Genomic DNA, 22,899 nt, shown 5'->3' with positions numbered 1-22,899 from the left:
CTCATGCAGCCCCAAAGGGGCAGGAAGAGACTTTAATTAGGGGGAAGGGGAATTCATCAGAATCAGAGACAGTGATCGTAGGAGCAGAGGAGCCTGAGCAGGCAGGACTCACCTCTGCACCTCCAGCACAGGCACTGCACCCAGATGGGCAAACCTTGGGGCCTCTCAGCTGGAAGGGTGTTGGATGGACACCAGGTGGCCCCTACAGCCAGAGGTTTGCCTGGCTTTTGGACCCCAGCTCCTAGGCCTGCCCGGCAATCATGGATTCAGCCCTTGTTCCCAACCAGTGCAGTGGGCATCTTCAGGCAGAACTCAAGAGGCTAGTAGAGGGTCCACACTGCCTCTACTAGGCCCAAGGAGGCTTGTAAGACAGCAAGGGAAAAAAAAAACTGTAGTCTGAAACTTCCCTCTCTCCCCACCTGGGGTGGCTCGGGAAAAATAGTCGCCTTCTGGCTCCAGGCCCGCCCAGACCACAGCGACCAATAAGATACAATCACTGGGGCCAGTCACAGCCATTGGAGGTGGAGGTGGTTTTATAAAAAAAAAAAAAAAAAAAAAAAAAAAAAAAAAAAAAAGACAAAAAGGTTACAGTCTTCTACAAGCACAGGGTTTAGGTTTCAAGACGTTTAAAAAAAAAGTCTGTCCCAGCCCAGGGGACTGAGCATCAGAAGCTAGCCAGACCAGACACATGTGGCCATGGGGCAGGCTCACTTGTTGCCCTTCTGCACAGCTAGCAAGCACACCACACCCACCTCCCACATTCAATGCCCACCCAACCCAGCTTCCTGCTGCTGCACCGCTGCTCCGGGGAGTGACTCCAGGACACCTTCTCAGACGCAGAGACACAGGGGAGGCCAAGGGGGAAGGCTGCAAGATCCAGCTAGATGGTTTAAAACTGTCAAAGAGAATGATAGGCAATGAGTGGGGTTACTATATTCTGGTGAGCTGTTGCTGTTCAGGTCTCTGAGAGCCAGATCAGCCCTTGGCACTTCATGAACATATTCTTTGTGAACCAAACCCAGGTCCTCCAAAAGAGCAACAAGTGCTCTTACGCACTTAATCCACTTAATCATCTCTACAACCCCATAAGCACGCTCTTAATCTGGCCAGACTTTAAGCAGTGAGCTGAAGACACTGGCCTGAGACACAAAATTAGACAAAGCAGAGAAACCTAAGTGCTGAGGGCTTCCCCGCAGCTCGCCTGGTGACTGAAGCTGCTTTAGATGTAGGCCCATATGTGAGGGGCTGTGGGCTCAGGGAGCCAAGAGGAACAAGGCTTTATGTTAAACTTTGGGTGATTGTCAAGCCAGAACAGGCCTTAGAAGAGCTTTCTGATCCCCGTGGCAGTACACACAATCTTAGTACTCAGGAAAGTGGCAGCACATGTATCAGGAGCTCAAGGCCATCTTCAGCCAAAGGGAATTCAGGGGCAGCCTAAGCTACCTTCTTCCCCTGCCTGCTTTCCCAGGAAGATCAAAAGAGAGGAAGAGATGGGGAAGGAAAGAGACAGGAAGAAAATGCATTTTGCCTTCAGGGAGCCCCATGGTGCCACAAACAATCCTGGACACTACAAACCAGAGATTGCTCAATGACTGAGCATAGCCCAAGACTGGGCCACATGATGTTCAAAGCTATGAATTAGTTGCTAACTTTGAAGACAATAGATGCCACTACCAAATCCAAATTTGGGGGTTAGTGTGAACAATTTGTTCTGTCCTGGTTATATAAGCCTGCAATCTCAGCTACTACAGAGGTTGAGGCAGGATGACTGCAAATTTGAGGACTCAAGGGACTACACAGTGAGATTTGAACTCAAAATATAAATAGCAAGCTGGAGACAGAACCAGCTGCAGGGCTTGGGCAGAACAAGCAAAGCCCTCAGTTCAGTTCAATTCCAAGCTCTAGAAGAAAAAGCAGGACAATGATGCAGTAACAGGCTGCAGCTGCCTAGTGACAACCCTTTTCAGAGGCAAGTGCTACAATGTTCCTCGAATCCCTCAGCCACATGCACTACCTGCCTGAGAGGCTGCAGTACCACCAGATGCTATGGTCCTACTGTAAATGCTTACGCCAGAAATCCCACTTTGCATTCCCCTTCTTCCAGTTATTAGTTGGACACTGGCTAGGCAACTTGACTTCTAGAGCCTAAGAGAATAATCATTAAGTTCTAGGGTCTAGAGAAAAGGCTTAGTGAATACTGCTCGCTCTGGAGGACACAAGGTCAGTTCCCAGCATAAATATCAATTAACTCCTATAGCTCCAGTTTCAGGGGGTTAGATACCCTGTTCTGGAATCTGTGGTCGATCTGCCTGCCTGCTTGTCTCTCCTCGCATACACAAATTATAAGTGACTGAGTAATTTAACTCAAATACTAAATTGGGATAAACACTATTTCCCGTTGGTAAAATGAACCTAAAGGCCTTTATGATCTGTCCTGAAACTGTGGCATTTCCATACCTGCAAGTTTATGTAATAAGTATTCTATGATCTTAATACTCAACTCTCCAACGGGTACATATTAACAGCACTCTCATGTCACAGCTGAGGAAACCAGGCTTCGTTGAGCAGTTCAGGGACATGCCTGGAGGAGGAGAGGAGCTAGGCCCACACTTGGGTCTGATTTATGAGTATAAAGAACACGGCCTTGTGTGCTGGCCACCCACAGGATAATTAAACCTCGGGAAGTGGGCATCATTTCCACTTTTAGGATTCTGAGCTCCCTGGGCTGGGTCTGTATGCACTAGTAGGAATAAACACTAACTCTACCATGGAGGGATTGGACAGCCCTAAGTGGAATGCATCAACAAACCAGAGACTGTTAGGAAGACAGGACCATGTCCTGAATCTCTAGACAAAACAATGCTACCAGCTCCACAGTGTAAACAATCTGTGTCCTCTTCTGAGCACTGCAGGCCTTTCAGTTACAGGGCCACAGCCACCAGTAACGGGAGACATGATGAAGAGACCACAATAGTGAGCCTGAAAACAGACACTGAAGAAAAACATTTAAGTCTGTTTGAGAAGTGGGCTATCTTTGGTCTCAGAAAATTCACACAGCACTTTATCTTCCTCGCTTGGGGGTTTGAACTACGACAGACAGAGTCTGTGCAGAACTGGAATTTCTACCAGTGACTTGCCTCCCTGGGTCTCAAGAGTGAAATCTTTGGCCTTGTGCTTCAAAGTACCTGGCTATGCTCTGGGTCTGAGGAGACTCAGGCCTACCTTTTTAGTGCCACCACATTCTAGAACCCATAGCTTCTTCTACCCTGGCATCAAGAGATGAGGGAGGCCCTACTCACATTTTTGAGGAACTCCTCAGCCACAATACGAGCCCGGGCATTGACCGACAGCTTCATCTCACTGATCTCCTTGTCGATCTCCTCCATGAAGTGGATTACAAAGTCCACCAGCTTGTGTTTATACATCTGCTCCGTGTGGAAGTTGGTGATGAGAAAGCTGATGTCATACCCCTAGGGAGGGAAGCCATCGGGGAAGGAAGAGACAAAATTAGACCCCAGGGACACCTGCTTGTCACATCTTTTCCCCACTCACAGGCTTCCAACCATTTTCTCCTGAGCTATATCTATATATTAACCCTCAGGGTGTGGTGCTGGGGGTGAGGGTAGGGTATGGTGAGTATGAATTTGGGTGTCTGCTGGACCCAAGCAACTGAACCCAGTTCAAAATTGTGTGCCAGGTCAGATGTCCCCGTGGCAAAAATAGCCTTGTTTTTGAAATGAGCCAAGGGAATAAAGGACCCCGAGGTTCGAGTGAAGGCAGGGAGGGAAGCAGAGAGCACCAAAGGCTGACACACTCGTATGTTGGATGATGGTCTCTGCTGCTCTAACATGGTGGCTGCCTGCTCACCAGGGAGACTTGGGCAGGGAGCTTATGTACCTTTCAGTACCTTTACATACAAAGGCAGACAACAAGCAATTCACTGTTTCCTGTGGCACTGAGAGGCTGGACTTAGTTGGTGGGAAATGTTTTTGTCTTGTTTTTGTTGACTCACCCCCTGCCTGCTCCACCCCCCCCACCCCCACCCAATGTCAATGTACTCAAGCTGGCCTCTAACTAACGATTCTTCTGCCTTAGCCTCCTCCACACTGGGAGTATAAGCATGCCCACTACACCACATCAGGAAGAATTCTGAAATCACTGTTTTGTCTGTGACTAGGCCCAAGGTTCTGAGGAGGAGGGCACTGTAGACCTACCTTCCCCCAGGCTTTTGTCTCCCTGCTACCTGGTACAGGCTGATGCAGCCCAGGCAGTGAAACCCTAAGCTGGAGAAGCAGCAGCCCATGGGCTGCAATCCTACAGACCCAGAGTATAGCACAATAACTTGCTCAGCCTTGCAAGGCCTGGGTACTTGCACCACCCCCAGTACTACAAAAACAAAACAATCTGGGCCCACCCACACACAGAATCCTGGGAATTACAAATAACCAGAAGCAGGCCACACCTCCACAGGTTTCCTTCGAAGGATAAAGAAGTTCTCTGCCCGCATCATCATGAAGCGCATGAATTTATGGCATAAAATCTTCTCAATCTCATCAGCCTGGCAACAGCAAAAAGAGAAAGATGGTTCTTAAAGTCAGCATGAACATGCAAACCACCCTGAGCCTGGTTTTCTGGCCCCATTGACTCCCCAGGCTAGTAGACCCTGCAGAGAGGTTTGGTAGGAACAAAGGCTGCTGATCTTTGAATTACATCTGCTGCTGACGAAAGGAAGCCCTCCCAGGGCCAGTCTACCTTAACCAGTATTACTGAGCTCTCATCAGCCTTCCATGAGCTCCAATGGAGTCCACACCTGTATTGCAAGTTCCCTGAACACCCTCAGGTCTAGTGGCCTTTCTCAGCACTGGTGGCACACAGGACGAAGAGTGTCTGCTTCAACATTACTAAAATCCGACAACCCCCAAATCAACTCTTCCACTTACATCTGCATCCGGGTTCCGACGGCAGAGCGGCCTAGCCGCCTTGCTTTCCTTTACCCTGAAGCTCTCATAGGCAAGAAGTCGCTAATCTGAATTTTGTAACAATGTTTTGTTTTGACTGCTATTTTGAGAGTTGTCTGCATGGAAGGGGCAAAGGATACTTTTGTCCTATTTAAGATACATAGTTTCTTTCCAAGGTGGAAACAGAATATAGCTCAAATTTAAAACAAACTTTAAATAACCATTCAAGTGCTACAGAAACAGAAAGGCCTATGTGGTAGACATTTGGGAAACACTGCCTGAAGAAACATGGAGGAAACAGAAATTCTATCTTACACATATATGAGTTAGAACTGAACAGAAAGCTCAGAAGGAAACTCAAATATTTATTGCCCCGATTTCCAACAAAGCACCAAGGTCACACAATGGCAACAATTTCTCCAACCAATTGTTTTGACAACTGGACATTCTAAGTGGAAGAATGATAGTAGACCCTAATCTTACACCATATAGAAAAACTAACTCAAGATGGATAAAAGATGTACAAGTAGGTCCTCCAACTAGAAAACTAGAGGAAACACACAATGCAAATGCAATGACATTTGTCTGGGTGATTATTGTTAGGCAGATCTTTAATTCTGACAGTTGGCATTTTTCTTTCCTGACTCTGGGTTTATCATCCCACACACTGCTGGCCTATACAGTTGTTTCTGAAAAGCAAGCTAGAATTGCATGGTCTGGTTTCTTTTTTTTCTTTTCTTTCTTTCTTTTTTATTTTTGTTGAGAATTTTGTACGTGCATACGTGTTGAACTTTCCGAGACAGGGTTTCTCTGTATAATCCTGGCTGTCCTGGAACTCACTCTGTAGACCAGGCTGGCCTCGAACTCAGAAATCCGTCTGCCTCTGCCTCCCAAGTGCTGGGATTAAAGGCGTGCACCACCACTGCCCAGCTGAACCTTCTATTTTTAAATGAAGTGGCAGTTTCAGAAACTGACTATAAAACCAGTGCTCGAACTGCCCTAAGAGCACACAGCCATCACCTGTTAGAAACCTTTTCTGCTCCAACACCTAACTGACCCCACGGCTTTGCCAGGCCTATGATAGGGGCTACTGTTGTTTATTCTACTGACCCACTTTTTGTTTTGTTTTGTTTTTTTAGATAGGGACTCACCAAGTAGCCCAGGCTGGTCTTGGGCTGTCCCTCCTCAGTCTCAGCCATCCAAGTGCTAGGATTATAGGTATGTGCCACCTTACTTGGCTCTATCTGTTCGCTAGGGCCAATAATCCCAAGGAAATTCCTGGAAGCAGGCTGTGAATCTAGCTCACTAACCATTGCAATGGGATCCCTGGTTGGCTAACCATTGCAGTGGGATCCCTGGCTCACTAACCATTGCAATGGGATCCCTGGCGACTCGCTAACCATTGCAGTGGGATCCCTGGCTCGCTAACCACTCACCTGCTTCACAGCAATGCTGACCCGGACAGAATTGATGGAGCCTTCAATCAGAACCTTCTCCTTCTCATTCCTGCTGATGGTAACAGGTTGTAATAGGAGTTCTTTGCTACTCCTAAAAACACAGAATCAGAAAATCAAGCTGATGCCATCGACTCTATGCATTTCTAAAGGTACCTTTGCTCTATGAACTGTCACCATTTGAAAACGCCCAGTGAAGACCATGTATATCACGTAACAACACACAGTATGCCTGTCTCTCATCCTAACGCTACAATTGTTTGAGTCATATAAATTACTTTGAAGATGGAGATATGGTTCAGTTGTAAAGTGTCTGCCTAGCATGTCCCAAGGACCTGGGTTTAATAGCCAGCAAAAAATACCTCTATCGTCTAATGTGCTCACCTGGCTTATCTCAACTATGTACATCCCAGATTTATCCCCTTTGCTTCTTTTGGTTCTTGAGAGAAGACCTGCTGTGTAGCTGAGGCTAGCCCTGTTGCTGTGGTTCTACTGCCTCAGCCTCCCATATGCTGAGACTAGCAATCTTTTGTTTTGTTTTGTTTTTTTAAAGATTTATTTTATTTATTTTATGTGTATGAGTACACTGGAGCTGTACAGACGGCTGTGAGCCATCATGTGTGTGGCTGCTGGGAATTGAACTCAGGACCTCTGCCGGCACGGCGCGCTCCCCGCTTGCTCCAGCCCAATTCACTGTAGCAGGGACTAGCAGTCTTATATCATCTCCTTGCCAAGTGAAATTTTAAAGAGGAAGAATACTTATTTATGAAATAAAAACCAGTCAAGAGAAGAATAATTTCAAAATATGAAGTGTAAAAAGGTCTAAGTTGTCAGACAGTATTAAAGATAAAAGGAAAAACAAAACAAAAAACAAAAACTTTGATCCTTACATTAATAAAGTTTAGAGCCACCTTCTCTGGGAGCTAAATCCTGTGACTTCTTCTGGAGCTGCCAGGTGGCTCAGTAACGCTACTGGAGACACTTCACCACAGCTCTGTTCTACGAAGCCACATTTTGGGGTAGGTCTCCCATGGGTTCTGAATGGGAGCCCCATGACCCTATTTTGGAATTAACCAAATTAGGAGCAACTATTCATCAGGCAACAAAACAAATGTCACTTAAGGTATCCTGACAGGTCAAGAGCATAGATCCCTGGCCCCCTTGGACAGGGTTTATTCTTGGGAGCTGTTCTCAGCCCCACTCTGACCTCATTCCCTACCTGACTTCGACTTCTGGCTTGTTATGTCGTTCCACGACCTGGGAGGAGAAGTTCTCCAGGCAGAGGGCGGCCTGCAGCGTGGCCCGCACGGCACTAAGGTAGGGGCGGAGAGTGGCAGTCTGCAGGAATAAACCCAAGATATAGGAAGGATCAGAATCTGCCTCAGCCAAACACAGCCAGTGCCTCCACTGTGGATCCTACAGAACGGGCGTGCTGAAGGCTTCGCCATGGCTGTCACACAGAACAGATCACACCCAGTCTTCAAGATGCAGTCCAGTCAAAATCTAGAGCCGTAGTTCCCAGCAGCAAATAATTCAGCTTGGCATTTCACAAAGTGTGAAGGAAAGGTTGACTGTCATGACTTGGGGACAGGGATACTATAGATATAAGTGGACACAGGCAAGACATGCTGCCATATCCTGGCATGCACAACAGAACTGCACAGCATCACCAGTGCCAAAGCTGGGTAATCCTGATCTAGAAGGATCCATATCCCTATCTGCTTACTACACTGACAAATGTATCAATCCATGTCCTGAACACGCTGGGAATTCAGTCAGATCACTTCTACCCTCAAACAGCTCCACTGCGTGAGGATCACAAGGGCTAATAGAGGGCAAAACATAAAATTAGCTAGGCTTAAAAGTAATCTATACTGTCTAAAGAAATTGGTTTTGACCAGATACGGATCAGGAAGATTTTACAATGACAAAGAGTAGAACGGGGAGAGTGGCCAAGGTCAGCTGTAAGGACCAGCTATATTATCTCAGTCAAGGCTTCTCTCCCCTAAGGGCTCATCACATGCTGAAGCATCACCTGCTGAAGCATTACCTGCAGTCCTTCCTCCTCCTTGTTTAGGTCAGCCTCCCAGAGGTCAGCTCAGTAAGAGAAGGCCTCTTCCTTTCTCAAAGTGGCCTTTCTGACTCCCCCTCCCAATGCATTTCTATAAGAATTTAGGGTATGTTCACTTTGCATATAAGTCACAACAGAACATTATGTATTTTAAATTTTCCTTCACCGGTTTGTAGTTCTCAGGGTCTACAGACATTAACTTTTATTCAGTTATGCAGGATGTAACTAGCTCAACACCTCCTATACATAGTGTCATACAAATTTTCTGCAGAGTATATGAACAAATAAACTAACTTAAGCAGGGCCAGATTTACACAAAAGAGCATTACAACTCCCCAAAGTGGTAATGAGTGCAAGGTTTCTGTGTGTGTGAAAACTGCTTTACATCGCACCAATCAGGCTGCAATGGCAGGCTGAGATAAAAACCCTGGACAGTCTTGAATGGTTTCCACTGAGTTTTTCTCTCAATGTAGCCCGAAGCATTGGGACTTTCTGAGGAGGAAGTTACAGGACTACCGCTGCTCAGAGGCTGTCTGGAGACAGGATGGAGAAGGAAGTGAGACTTGTGGCAGAGAAGAGGCACAGAACACAGGCTGCTGCGGCAACAGAGACAAGCACAGGATCACAGAGACAGACAAACATCAGACACATGGGACAGAGGCTAAAACACAGTGGTCATGTAGCTCAGCAGTGGGTTCCAGCTACATACCACAAAGTTCTACTTATGTCAACCAAGAGGCAAAACCAGAAAGGCAAAATTAGTTTGTGTGTGGTGGCGAGTACCACTGGAAAAGTGATAGAACGTTCTCTACCTCGATTGTGGCTATCTGATTACTTTGTCAAAGTTCACTGAAAGAAAACTAAATTTAGATGGCCAGCCTCGTAATATTTACCCTTTAGTGGCTCGAAATAATCGTACAATAAACTTGAATGCTTAAAAACGCAAAGCCGTCTCCTCAGTCGGACAGAAGGAAACGGCTTTCACGCTGAGGAATGAAACCAGTTAGGGCTTGGGAACACAGGAGCAAGCTTAGAAAAGTAAATGACTTTTGAAAAAGAGGGTATAATTGCAAAGTCCCTCCCCTGACAGTATTCACAGGAGCGCACCAAGTAGTTCAGCCTTCAGAACTCAGGTTGTCAAAGCGGACCAGAGAAAGCAACAGGAAGACAGGGAACTTGCAGAGAACAACTGCACGGGACACCCACAGATAACCAAACCCGAGCATCCCCTGGAAGGGAAGGACCAGCGGCTATCAACATTTACACACGTTAAGGCCAACACGGTTCTGCACACCTAGGAAGGAGTGTGAATGGAGGCCGACAACACAGAACCTTCACTGGGAGCTGGAAAACAAGGCTTCTAGGAAGGGCCAAGAAGGTCATAAGGTGAAGTGGACACTTGCCTCGAAGCACCGTGAGACTAAGAAGGCGGGCAGGGACAGTGGGGTGTACTTAGCGAATCTCTACGGTGGATGGAGAGAAGGCCCCGCTGCATTCCTCAGCGGTCCGACCTCAGCTGCAAGCCACCACCATAGGCCTAGCAGCCCCGCCTCCTGCCTCCTCCAAACTTCGGGGAGAGGTCATTCCTGCCTGGGATTCCCAACCTGGAAGCCTCTGGGCCTGCTTTTGCCCAGAGAGCCTCCCATCTCGCTCCTTCCTCCTCGCCTCGGCCCTCGCCCCACCCTTTGCCTCTCCATCCTCACCGCGCCCCCTCGTCCCAGGGCAACCTCCGGCCGTAAGCCCTAGCGGCAAGCAGCATCTCCCCCAGACCTACAGCCTCTCCAGGCAAAGCACAGAGAGGCCCCCAACCCCTGGTCTCTCACCATCGCGGGCGCTGTCTGGGCCGGAAAGCGGAAGTGCGGAAGTGCCCGGCCCCGCGACGCCTGCCCTTTCGAGAGAGAGAGGCGCAGCCGCAGTCTCCGACAGCACTTCCGGGCTGGACCATCTCCGGCAGGACCGGGGAGGAAGAGCCGAGAGATGCTCAGATCTCCGGGGCGATTTCACGCTGGGACGTCTGGGACTTAGACAAGACCTTTCGGGACACAAGAGTGGTCGAGACCCCTTGGATCTCCACGCATATTCTGCCAGCGCCTTTAGTGCTTTTCGCTTTGGTTGTAGTCTCCCCCGTGTGACAATAGTACAGCCCGACCTCAGGTTGGGCACCAAATTAGGGCAGGCCAAACCGGAGAAGCCGGACGTTTCTTCCGGTGGTGCTCCCCTATCCTCTCCGGGCTCCTCCCATTAGCAACCGTAGGGTTCGGCCGGGTAGCCAGTCCCTTGAGATTTGGGCTCTGAGCCCCGCCCCGGCCCCGGGCTGCTTCCTAGCCCGGGACTCCTCAGGCCTAACTTTCCACTTCCCGGAGATCCGTAGGTGGCCTTAGACCCCCATCCCCCACCCCCCACCCCTACAGGCCACTGTGGGCTGGCCGTGTCCCCGCCCTCGCGTCAACTGCAGGGGGCCCGCCCATAGCCTGTTCCGGAGCAATTTGCTCCGATCGCCTAGAACTCCCCGCCCCCTTCTGCGGCCCAGGGCCTGTAGGAGGCCGCAGAGAGGAGGTAGGAGAGGCGGGGGTTGTGTTAGGGGCTCCCTAGAGGACGAGGACCCTGGAGGCGGGATCTTGGGGCGACACACAGGTGGAGCCAGCCATTAAGCAGTCCCACTTCTGTGCCAGGCACTGAACTGGGCACTTGACGAGCATCACCTCTTAATCCTCAGAGCATTCCAGGGAGGTAGGTACTCTCGATGCCCCCATTTTACAGATTCATACTTTTTAATGGGGAAATAGACTGAGGCATCATCTTTTGTCCTGGAAAACAAAAAAAAACAAAATCAAAAACGGAGATTCAGGTTAAATAACATGTTTAGAAAGACACATAAGATAATGGGCTGGAACTTACTTCTGTCCACCTGACCAGCCTGTGTTCCAAACTAGCTAGGGACACAGAAGGTGCAAAGGTGGAATCGAGTGAGGCAAGGAGAGCCTGGGAGAACCCTGTAAGATAGAATGCTAGAAACGGCCCAACGTTGGGAAACAGGACACAGGAAGACAGGGCACACTAGTATCTCCTCTCCCTTAATGCTGCAGATTCAAGACTACTGTGGTTCAAATTGCAACTAGGAGGCCGGCCTAATCATGCAGGTTTGTACACCTAGCTATTTGGGAGGCTAAAGCAGGCGGATCATAAGTTCAAAGCCTGGAATTCATGAAAGGGGGGTTGGATGTAACTGTAACGTAATTCAGTTTGGAGAATTTGTGCCTAGAATGAACAAGCGCTGTATAAATCAGGTGTGGTACATGTCTCAAATTCCATCTCTTGGGAGGTGGAAACAAATCCTTGGCTACGTAGCTAGTTTGAGTGCATACCTTTATCCCAGCACTCTGTTGAGTAGAAGCAGGTGCTTTCTGGGGTGGAGGTTGGGGGGGGGCTCTATGAATTTGAGACCATCCTGATCTATGTAGTGAATGAGTATCAGGCTACATAATGAGATTTTGTCTCCCCCCCAAAATGGGGGTGAGGTGGGGTCTGGAGATGTGTTAGGCCCTTCAGTGCTACTAAAACAAAAAAGACAATAAATTGCAGTTAGGAGTCTAGCTAAGTATGTGCGCATACTCTTTTGGAGTCTTTTTCCTTTCTTTGTCAAAAGAAAGAAACCAGGTCTCTGAGTTCAAGGCCAGCCTGATCTATACAGTGAGTTCCAGGCCAACCAGAGTTGTTACACAGAGAAACTCTGTCTCATGAATGAATGAATGAATGAAAGAAAAACATGGGAAAAGGCCCTCTTTTTAAGGTTATATGCATAATTCAGTAAAGTAAGCCTAGCTTGGTGTACAGTCAGGGCTCTGTAAACAGGAGCTTTGCCTCCATCCTTATCTATAAGGGTACTAAAACCTGGTTTCTTTTTTGGGTCTCTCTCCCCATGCTACTTTGTCTCCTGTCCAATGGCCTTCTCCGCTCTAATTTTACAGGGTCCCACCTCCTGGGCCATGAGTGAGCTGAAGGACTGCCCACTGCAATTTCACGACTTCAAGTCTGTGGACCACCTGAAGGTCTGTCCCCGATACACGGCAGTGCTGGCCCGTTCTGAGGACGATGGCATTGGTATTGAGGAGTTGGATACCCTGCAGCTGGAGCTCGAGACCCTGCTGTCATCTGCAAGCCGACGACTGCGTGTACTAGAAGCTGAAACCCAGGTGATTCTCCATCAGGGGACATCACTAGAGACATTATGTCAAGTTATGGGATGGATCATTAGGTTCTCTCCATCTGCTGAGGCTAAGGGAGGGATGGAAAGAGAGACCCACACGGAAGTCATGACAGAATAGTTCTCAGTGCAGATACCAACAGCCAAGGATGCCATCCAACTGTACCTCAGAAGATGGACACTGCCCACCTGTGGTCTCTGAAGTTACTTGGGAGGTTTCTGAGGTGCACCGTGATACAGTCAGTTGCATAGACAGGGAAGGTGGGTTGGTGTTTGAAATGAAGGTTAGCAGGGAGTCTTTTTTTTTTGTTTTTTTTTTTTTGGTTTCTCTGTGTAGCCTTGGCTGTCCTGGAACTCACTCTGTAGACCAGGCTGGCCTCAAACTCAGAAATCCGCCTGCCTTTGCCTCCCAAATGCTGGGATTAAAGGCGTGCACCACCACCACCACCCGGCTTAGCTGGGAGTCTTGTTCACAACCACTGAAAAACTAGCAGCAGTGTATTTCTGCAGGACTGCCATGCCCTTGAACATAACCTTTTTTTTATTTTTATTTTGTTAGTCTTCCTGCCAAACCGTTTGTGACTAGCTTAGGTGGCAGCAGTAAATCAGAATGTAGACCTGCAGTTAAATTCATGTGAGAAAATCACAGAGAAGAACAGGGGATTTTTGAAATAGGAGTAGTTTGCTTAGTAACCTCAGATTCAGGCTGGTAGATGGCTTAAGCAGGTAAGAGCACCGACTGCTCTTCTAAAGGTCCTGCATTCAAATCCCAGCAACCACATAGTGGCTCATAACCACCTGTAATGAGGTCTGAAGCTATAGTATACTTAGCTATAATAATAAACAAATCTTTAAAAAAAAATCTCAGATTCTAGATCTCAGTTATCCATGGCAGGGAAAGAAGTGCCCTGTCTCCTCTCTCCTCCTCAGGAGTTGTCTTTGTGTGTTTCAGATCCTTACTGACTGGCAGGATAAGAAAGGCGACCGGCGATTCCTGAAGCTAGGTCGAGACCATGAGCTTGGCGCTCCCCCCAAACATGGGAAGCCCAAGAAGCAGAAACTGGAAGGGAAGACAGGACATGGGCCAGGCCCTGGCCCAGGACGGCCCAAATCCAAAAATGTTCAACCCAAGATCCAGGAATATGAATTCACTGATGACCCAATTGATGTGCCTCGGATCCCCAAGAATGATGCTCCCAACAGGTCCTGAGCCCAAGCATGTAGCAGGGAGCAACTGGGGGCTCTAGTGACTTGCAGTGGAGTCTTGGAAGGCCCCGGGGCTAAGGCTGGAGGAGTACCTCACCCACTCTGGGTCTGCTTCTCCCTGTAGGTTCTGGGCCTCTGTGGAGCCCTATTGTGCCGACATCACCAATGAGGAGGTACGAACATTAGAGGAGCTCCTGAAGCCCCCAGAAGATGAAGCTGAACATTATAAGGTAGAAACCTGAGCCTTATAGTCAGTACAAGAGGGTTCAGAGGTGCCTGCGAGTCCTGGGCAGCAAAGCCAGCATCATCTACTTTCCTTCTTCCCAGCCTCTTCCTGCTCCGTTGCCCCTGCAGACAGTGAGGCTCAGCTTTCTCCATCCTCTAGCCTTTCTCCAAAGAGCCTCTGAACACTCCTTGCTTTTATATTTGGGCCATACTTTCTTCTTCTCCTTCTCCTCCTTGTCCCTCTCCTTTTTTTTTTCAAGACAGGGTTTCTCTGTGTAGCCTTGGCTGTCCTCTGTAGACCAGGCTGGCCTCGAACTCAGAAATCCGCCTGCCTCTGCCTCCCAAGTGCTGGGATTAAAGGCATGCGCTACCACTGCTCGGTGATACTTTCTTTAACTATAAAAGTTAAGTTCCTGTTTTCTGAAATGCTAGAACTTGCTATGGTGCCCAGGCTGACCTTGAACCCCTGGACTCAACCATTGTCCTCTCTCAGCCCCTCAGATCCCCAGGTGTCTGGGACCACAAACATATCACTATACCTGGCTTAAAAGTTGTTTTTTTGTTTTTGTTTTTGTTTGAGACTAGACTTCATTTATCCCAGGCTAGCCTTGAACTTTGTTAGCTAACAATGACCCTGAGCTTCTGACCTTCTTCCTCTGACTCCCTAGTGCTGGGATTACAGGTAGGTCCCACCATGCCCAGCTGGTGCAGTCCTGATTTAGAAGCCAGGGCTTTCTGCGCTCCACTAGCTGAGATCTGTCCCCAGTAAGTTAGTGTCGTGATCTTAAGAATAAAAGATGCTCCATAAAAGAAAGGAGACAAACTTGTGAGGCAGGGACTCCACCACAGGACACCTGCCATCTCAGGTGTGCCCATGACACAGGCCTGCTTCTAGGGCTCCCCTCCCTGACTCCTGTTTGCTACAGGTTGGAGTCCAAGTGTTCCAGTGCTTGGTGACACCCCAGTTCTCCTCTCCAGTTGTCCTTGGCCACATCTCTCTTTTCTGCTGCATTTATCAGTGGCACCAGACATGTTCCCTCCCCCTGGCCTCACACCAGGGTCTACACACAAGCTCTTCTTAGCCTGACAGACTACCTCACTTTTCAAGGCCACAGAGATACCTCTGCACACTCTCCAGCAGAAAGGGGGAGCTAGGCCCAGCCCAGTCGCTCACCCCTGTTGCACTCAAGAGGCTGAGGCAAGTTTGAGGTCCTTTCCCCAAGAAGAGTAAAGGACATGGTCTCACTTGGTGCCTCCATGGTCCCTGGGCTGCTTTAAGTATAGTAACCTGAATTTGAAAACCATTTATCTGAGGCTGGAGATGGAGTTAGGAATATTGCTCAGTGGTGGAGCAACTTCTTAGCACGGACAAGGCCCCAGACTCAGTCCTGACCAAAAGTATGGCTACCACCTGTAATCTCATGAGTCAACTTGTCCTATATCAAAACCATGCCTGAAAGAAGTGGAGAAAGGGCAATCCATTTTGACAGTAGTAAGTTTAAACAACATAAAATAATCTCTGCCAGGCAGTGGTGGCGCACACCTTTAGTCCCAGCATTTGGGAGGCAGAGGCAGGCAGATTTCTGAGTTTGAGGTCAGCCTGGTCTATAGAGTGAGTTCCAGGACAGCCAGGGCTACACAGAGAAACCCTGTCTCGAAAAGACCAAAAATAAATAAAAAAAAATAAAATAATTTCTTCTTATCCCTGCTTTGTGCCCAGGTTCTCTTTAGAGGAATTACCTCTGACGGAGAGGCTCCACAGACACAGTATTTTATACCTTGTATCTTTTTGTTGTTGGTAGTGGTGGTTGTGGGTTTTGGGTTTGTTTGTTTGTCTGCCTCCTGACTACTGGGACTAAAGGTGTGTGCCATTGTGCCTGGCTTATATTTTATATCTTGATAATGCATATCAACTTCTAGGTGTATTTTGATTTTTGGTTCTTGTTTGTTTATTTGAGACGACAGGGGCTCAGCCCAGGCTCAGCATCCTGATCATCCTAGTCAGCCTCCAGTGCGGAGAGGGCACGCCCAGCTGTTTCCATTCTTTCTATACCTGTTTCTCTTACTAGAGTGTGTGTAGAGATTGTACTTGTTTGCCTTTTGTGGCACCAGCCTTGGCCTTGGGCGAAGGACTTGGGCAACAGATCAGTGAGGAAAGAAAGGAATGAATGGATGCTTCCTGACCGAGTCCCACACCAGGAAAGCCTCCTACACTCTAGTCTCAGGTGGCCAGTGTTTACCTCTTAGAGCTGACTGACCTCTTTGCTGCAGATTCCCCCACTAGGAAAACACTACTCCCAACGCTGGGCCCAGGAGGATCTGCTAGAGGAGCAGAAGGACGGGGCTCGGGCAGCAGCTGTGGCTGACAAGAAGAAAGGTCTCATAGGACCGCTGACGGAACTGGACACAAAAGGTAAGCCTCAGCCTCCTCGAGCCCCAGGCCTAGGTCTGAGATCCCAGAGCTTCAGGCCTCCTGCTGTTCTCCCTGTCCAGATGTAGATGCCCTGCTGAAGAAGTCTGAGGCCCAGCATGAACAGCCAGAAGACGGGTGTCCCTTTGGTGCCCTGACACAGCGCCTGCTGCAGGCCCTAGTGGAGGTGAGCAGGCCATTCGACTGGGAACCACAAGCTAGGCATGGTGGCATATGCTTGTAATCCCAGCAGCACTTGGGAGACAGAGGTGGGAGGAGGCTCTGAGCTCAGGTGCAACCTGGTTACACACACACACACACACACACACAGGCACGCACGCACGCATGCATGCACTCACACACACACGGGTGCATTTTATTGCTATTTTGCTTTTTGAGACAGAGTCAAACTATGGACTAGAACTTTTAGTCATTCTCCTGCCTCAACCTCCCAAGTGCCGGAATAACACTAGGTGTAAGCCATCACACTCGGCTTCCTCAATGCCTTTGCCAAGCCTTGGGTAAGGGGATCCCGAGCCTCCTCTGACTGGAGCGTGTGCCTGTGAGGAACCTGAGGTCCAGAAAATGGAGCTTTTTCTTAAGACCAGCAGCTAATAAGTGAAGGCAGGACTCAAGCCTCGATTGGGGCTTCCATGTTAACATCCTTGAGCCTTGGTGTCCTCTTTTGGCTCTAACACAATAGTTCTTGTTTCAGAGAGCAGTCTGGGGTAAACTGAGGTAGGGAAGTCTGGCTTAGCCCCACAGAGACCCCAGCTTGTCTGGCTTTTCATCCTGACCGAGGTCCCTGGGCATTGTTACTGCACCAGGCGCTCAGGAGCTGAGTGAGGAGGAGTGTGCTAAGGAAGCCTTCTGGATATGATGGTGCCTCTGACTGCAGGGGTGCCTGGGAAACGTAGTGCAGCTCAGCTGTTGTGGGGGAAAGCGCTGTGTTGGCTATCTCCCCTGCCTCACTATACTCCCACAGTGCCGGGGAGCTTCCCAGCCTGAGCTAGTCTGTCACTGTTGCTCTGTATCTCCCTCTTTTTATATAGATACCTCCTCTCCCAAAAAAGGAATTTCTAGAACCCCAAAGGAATGATCAAAGCTTTGGAGAAAGCTTTTTAACACAGGTGGATGAAAGAGTCGGCAGACGTTGCTGTCTAGCCTGACAAGCCTCTCTGTGTCTGTCAGAGCGGAGCAGAGAGATGGGACTGCTATAGCGCTTTCCTCCTAACTTCCCTCTTCTCTTCAGGAAAATATTATTTCCCCTATGGAGGATTCTCCTATTCCTGACATGTCTGGGAAAGAATCAGGGGCAGATGGAGCGAGCACCTCCCCCCGCAATCAGAACAAGCCTTTCAGGTGAGTGCTGTCCCTTCCTGGGGCGAGACGTGTCTTTGTTAGCAGAAAGGCCAAGCACAGAGGTCTCACGAGGGAGTGCTGGCCTCATTTCTGGGCGCAGGCTTTGTCCAGTCTTGATCCCCTAGCTCTGCTCCTCCTGGAGATCAGCTAAGTGCCCACCTGAAGATATCATTGGCTAAGTGCCAAGACTACATGAGGAAGAACTTGGAGCTGTTAATCATTATGTTGTGCCATGAAATAGTGAAAACAGTAGAATACCAAATGGAGAAGGAGTGAGCCTATGTGTATTCAAAATATACTTATGTTACATATAGTTAAAAAAAATAAAATTGGGGAATATATACTGTAAAAGATTGCAACTCACAATTTGCAACACAGCACAAGGCCTGGAACATGTGTGTCTATAGTGATTTCACTAGGTGAAAGGAAGTACGAGGGTCCTCTGAGGGGCAGCGGCCCTCAGAGCTCAGGTGCCTGCCTTGTCTGCAGTGTGCCACATACCAAGTCCCTGGAGAGCCGCATCAAGGAGGAGCTCATTGCCCAGGGCCTGCTGGAGTCAGAGGACCGGCCTGCCGAGGACTCAGAGGATGAAGTCCTTGCTGAGCTGCGCAAACGGCAGGCTGAGCTGAAGGCACTCAGTGCACACAACCGCACCAAGAAGCACGACCTGCTGAGGTGAGTGATGCCCGCGCCTCGGAGTGGTCTTGCTCCCTAGGTTGTGTCTCAGATGGATCCTAAGTCCAGGGGTGCAACTCTAGCACCCACAATGGACAGACGGATGGATTTGATTCCACTTTTAGATTTATTTCATTTTAATCATGTGTGTGTGGGTTTGTGTGTGCGAGTGCAGGTGTCTGTGGTGGCAGGATGCCCAGTAGCTGGAGTTACAGGTGTTTGCTATACTGCCCAGCGTGGGTGCTGGGAACTGAACTCCAGTCCTCTGCAAGAGCAATACGATAAGCCACTGAGCCATTGCCAGCCCTGATTCCATTAAGTATAGTTTGGTAACATTCATAGTGTTGGCTCACATGGCATCTGATTTTGTCTTTTTATGTGTGCTTTGTTTTTCTTTATGGTATTATTTAATCAAAATACCACAGAAGCACTGGGAAGAGAGCTCACTGGGGAAATGCTTGCCACCAAGGCCAACCTCTTGAGTTCAGTTTTCGGCTCCCACATAAGAGTGCTCCATAGCATAGCACATCTCTAATCCCATTGCTTGGATGGGCATGAGCAGGTGGATCCCCAGAGCTTGCTGACTAGACAGCCTAGCTGACTAGGCCTGCCTAAGATCCCAGTGAAAGATCTGTCTCACAAAAGAAGGCAGAGGGCCAGAAAGATTGCTCAGTGGGTGAAGGCCCTTGCCACCAAGTTCAGTCCTTAGGATCCAGATGTTAGAGAAAGGAAGCCAGCTCCTGCAAGTTGTCTTCTGGCCTCCACATGCACACCATAGCATGTATGACTGCTGACTGCTAATAGACAGACAGACAGACAGACAGACAGATTATAGTAAAAATAAATAAGGTGAAGCATGATAGAGACATCTAGTATCAACCTCTAGCCTTCATATGCATCCACACACATGTACAGGTACACATAAAACACCATAGAGAAAATTGGAGAAGATAAATACCAGCATTCTCAAACAGATGAATTGCTGGGGTTGCTGGCCACCTGTGATTTTGATTGGCTAGTCACCCACACTTGTTTTTTAGAGAACCAGTTGCAGTTCATTTTATATCACCTCACATTCAACTCTCCCAGTACTGATGACAAGGTATAGGTGACATGTGAAGGACATCGGCAGGAGCTGCCCTTCTGTCAGAGCATAAGTAGGGCTCCTCACCCCTGACAGGCAGACCTGTGGTGCAGCTCCACAGAGCCGCGACAGCAGGGCTCACTCACTTACCTCACCAGCTCTTATGGTCTCTGTAATGTGCCAGTAGGGCTAGAAAGAAGGAGAAACAGCTCCTGTTTGCTTAGGTGGTTGAAGGAGATACACCATTTAAAGGAGAGGCAGCTGGTGGGCTTTGAGGGCATCTGAGAATAAAGAAACCAATGTGTGCTTAGTGCCCACTGTGTGCCAGAGTCTTGTGTACCTTCTTTCATTTGAAAGACAACTCAGGCAGTGATTGGTAGTTTCTCTATTTACCAGATGAGGGATGAAAGCCAGTGAAGTGGAGCCTTGTTGAAAGTCACATCCAATCAACAGCTGAGCTGAGATTTGAGGCAAGGCTAGTCCAAAGGAATTCATATTCCTTTTTTCTTTTCTTCCTTTATTTCTTTATTTCTTTTTTAAAGATTTATTTATTTATGTTATTTATATGAGTACACTGTAGCTGTCTTCAGACACACCAAAAGAGGGCATCAGATCCCATGTAGTTGCTGGGAATTGAACTCAGGACCTCTGGAAGAGCGGTCAGTGCTCTTAACCACTGAGCCATCTCTCCAGCCCCTCATATTCCTTTTCAAGGGCAAGCAGAAAGCTACCAATGTGAAGGGCAGGGCAGTTAGGGACAAATGGGAAGAACAGTGTGGTGTAGCTATAGAAATGAGGAGCAAGGTGAGGAATGGCTTGTGGGTCTCCAAAAACTGCAGCTCAGCCATGGGCACTGCTGGGCTTTGGCTGCAGTGCTGTGAGCAGGGCACTCGAGGCCTAAGCAGCAAGGAGGACTCCTTTCTTGGATACCTTCAGCCCCACCATCAGTGAAACTAAGTCAGATCCATGCCCAGCAGGCAGACCACCTTTGAAGATAGACCTTTTAAAAGCAAGTTGTAGCTCCATGTGCATACCTGTGATTCTAACATGTTGAAGGGTTAATGCAGGGAGAGAGGGGGCTGGAAGCTTGAAGCTGTTTGTTCCAGATCTTTTGTTCACCCATGCTCACTATTATAACATGGAAATACTATCTTTTCCTTTGCAAGATTGTTGTAAGAATTAGCTATATGCACATGTGTATATGTTTATGTTTTTTTTTTTTTAATGTGTGTAGGTGTTTTGCCTGTAAGTATGTTTGTACCCCATGTGTGGGCCTGGTACCTACAAAGGACATTGAATCCTCTGGAACTAGAACTAGAGATAGTGTTTAGCCAGCACGTGAGTGCTGGGAACACAAACCTGGGTCTTACCGATGAGCTTAACTGATGAGCTATCTCTCCAGCTCCTGGGGTTTTCTGTTTGGGTGGGGTTTTTTGTTTTGTGTATTTGTTTTTGATTTTTGGTCTTTTGAGACAGTGTTTCTCTGCAGCCCTGGCTGTAGCCCTAGCTGTCCTAAAACTTGGTCTATAGACCAGGCTGGCCGGAAACTCCAGAGATCTGCTTCTCCTAACCTCTGGAGTGATGGGATTAAAGGTGTGTGTCACTGTGCCTGGTTTCTAGGTTTTATGTTTTTAAGCTAGGGACAGAGGTTCACACCTACAGTTTTAGCAATTGAGAGGTAGAGGCAAAAGGATTGTTTAGGGACAGAGGTGGTTTTAGAGTAATTTCCAGGTCAGCCTGGGCTACAGTTTAAAACTATCTCAAAAAAGAAAAAAAAAAGATTTTTTTTTTTTTTTTAGAGTAGTTTTAGGTTCACAGCAAAATTGATAGGAAGGTAGAGATCTTCCTGTGCTCCCACATGCTCGACCCTCTATAAGCAGCATTAACTTTACATTTTTAGAGCACTTAAATAATGCCTTACAGTTCCCGGTCAATAGTTACATCTATTAACACATTGGCCACTATTGAAGCAGGCCAACAGTCCCCACTGGGATTATGAGGAGGCTCAGTCTGGAAAAAAGGAAGAAACACACTCTGGAGATGGGTTAACTATGACACGTGGTCCCCACAGGTTGGCAAAGGAGGAGGTGAGCCGGCAGGAGCTAAGGCAGCGAGTCCGCATGGCAGACAATGAGGTCATGGATGCCTTCCGCAAGATCATGGCTGCCCGGCAGAAGAAGCGCACCCCTACAAAGAAGGAGAAGGACCAGGCCTGGAAGACCCTGAAGGAGCGGGAGAGCATCCTGAAGCTCCTAGACGGGTAGCCTTACCTGCTGCTGGCCATCTCCCTGGCCTGGCAGGAGTCCACTTCCTTTGAAGCCTTGGCCAGAGGCTGCCTATCAAATGACAACAGTCTCAGGGCTGAAACACTCTCAGGCCACTCAGCTGAGCTTTGTGCAGCCAGTATGCAAGGCCTTAACTGCGCTTGCCTGGACCTAGCATCTGCCTGATGCCCCAGATGAGCAGGCTTGTTCCTCGTCCCCTTTCCCTCTTACCTTCTCCACACCTCTCCCTCAGGGACTTCTTCCTTGGGGTTTTGTAAAGTACAAACTTAAGAATAAAGTGACTGCTGTGTTTTGTTTTTTGTTTTTTAAAAAAAAAGTTATTAAAAAACCACCCACAAGTTTTGAGTATCTATTATTTGTGGGGTAGGAAGAACAGGCAGGTAAAAGGGTTTAGGAGGCCATGCTTGATGTCTCTGCTGTGGCCACTCACCCGAGATATTTATTTCTGAGCACTAATTTCTGAGGGTGCTGGTAGTAGGAGGTTAGGTTCCTGGTTTCCTAGGGCAGGATTGCATCCAGAGCTACTGCACAGGGCCACCAAGTACCTGCTCCTTCAGGTGTTTTTTCAGTGCCAGCTATCACTGGGGTGTGTCTCTTCAGCTGTGGGTGGCAGGCAGGGTCTGTCACTGAAGAGAACCTAAAGCTAGCTGATTATGGCCTCCCAAAAGAGTAACAAGCCTTGTCCCAGATGTCTCTGTGTGTTGTATCTAAGCCCAAATTAGGGCTCTCATACGCACTTCTAGCACAATCTCTGGGGTTAAGGTATTGATACTACAGTGGTTCTCAACCTGTGGGCCGTGACCCCTTTGGGACTAAAATAACCCTTTCCTAGGAGTCACTTAGCAGATATCTACATCGTGATCCATAACAGTAGCAAAATTACAGTTATGAAGGAGCCACAAAAATAATTTTCTGGTTGGGGATGTCCAGTATATAAGGAACTGTATTGAAGGGCCGCATCATTA

General features: G+C 48.3%; 2 protein-coding genes across 9 annotated transcripts; one reads left to right on the top strand and one right to left on the bottom strand.

Moving 5' to 3' along the window:
• Position 1: 1 nt before the first annotated feature.
• Arpc4 (actin related protein 2/3 complex subunit 4) lies at positions 2–10,467 on the bottom strand. Its single transcript, XM_031382911.1, has 6 exons — positions 10,307–10,467; positions 7,632–7,750; positions 6,395–6,506; positions 4,463–4,558; positions 3,300–3,470; positions 2–895 (listed from the first exon to the last, which is right to left on the bottom strand). Exons 1-6 carry the CDS (start codon positions 10,307–10,309, stop codon positions 890–892), a joined length of 507 nt encoding a protein of 168 aa, XP_031238771.1. The 5' UTR covers positions 10,310–10,467; the 3' UTR covers positions 2–889.
• Positions 10,468–10,643: 176 nt separating this feature from the next.
• On the top strand, positions 10,644–22,272 carry Tada3 (transcriptional adaptor 3). Of its 8 annotated transcripts, XM_031382899.1 has the most exons (11): positions 10,644–11,039; positions 11,156–11,213; positions 11,570–11,623; positions 12,452–12,676; positions 13,640–13,890; positions 14,018–14,123; positions 16,390–16,531; positions 16,612–16,715; positions 17,781–17,890; positions 18,380–18,565; positions 21,721–22,272. In XM_031382899.1, the coding sequence occupies exons 3-11, from the start codon at positions 11,618–11,620 to the stop codon at positions 21,911–21,913; spliced, it is 1,323 nt and encodes a 440-aa protein (XP_031238759.1). In that variant the 5' UTR covers positions 10,644–11,039; positions 11,156–11,213; positions 11,570–11,617; the 3' UTR covers positions 21,914–22,272. The 8 variants fall into 8 exon arrangements, with proteins under 8 accessions (XP_031238759.1, XP_031238761.1, XP_031238764.1 ...); XM_031382901.1 differs by lacking the exon at positions 11,156–11,213 and having other exon boundaries at positions 10,644–10,850; XM_031382904.1 differs by lacking the exon at positions 11,570–11,623 and having other exon boundaries at positions 10,644–10,850.
• Positions 22,273–22,899: the final 627 nt, after the last annotated feature.

This window comes from Mastomys coucha, unplaced genomic scaffold (assembly GCF_008632895.1).
Source record: "Mastomys coucha isolate ucsf_1 unplaced genomic scaffold, UCSF_Mcou_1 pScaffold20, whole genome shotgun sequence".
In the NCBI taxonomy this organism is placed as follows: Eukaryota; Metazoa; Chordata; class Mammalia; order Rodentia; family Muridae; genus Mastomys; species Mastomys coucha.
Note: the sequence above shows the minus strand (reverse complement) of the source record. Positions and strands in the feature narration are given on the sequence as shown.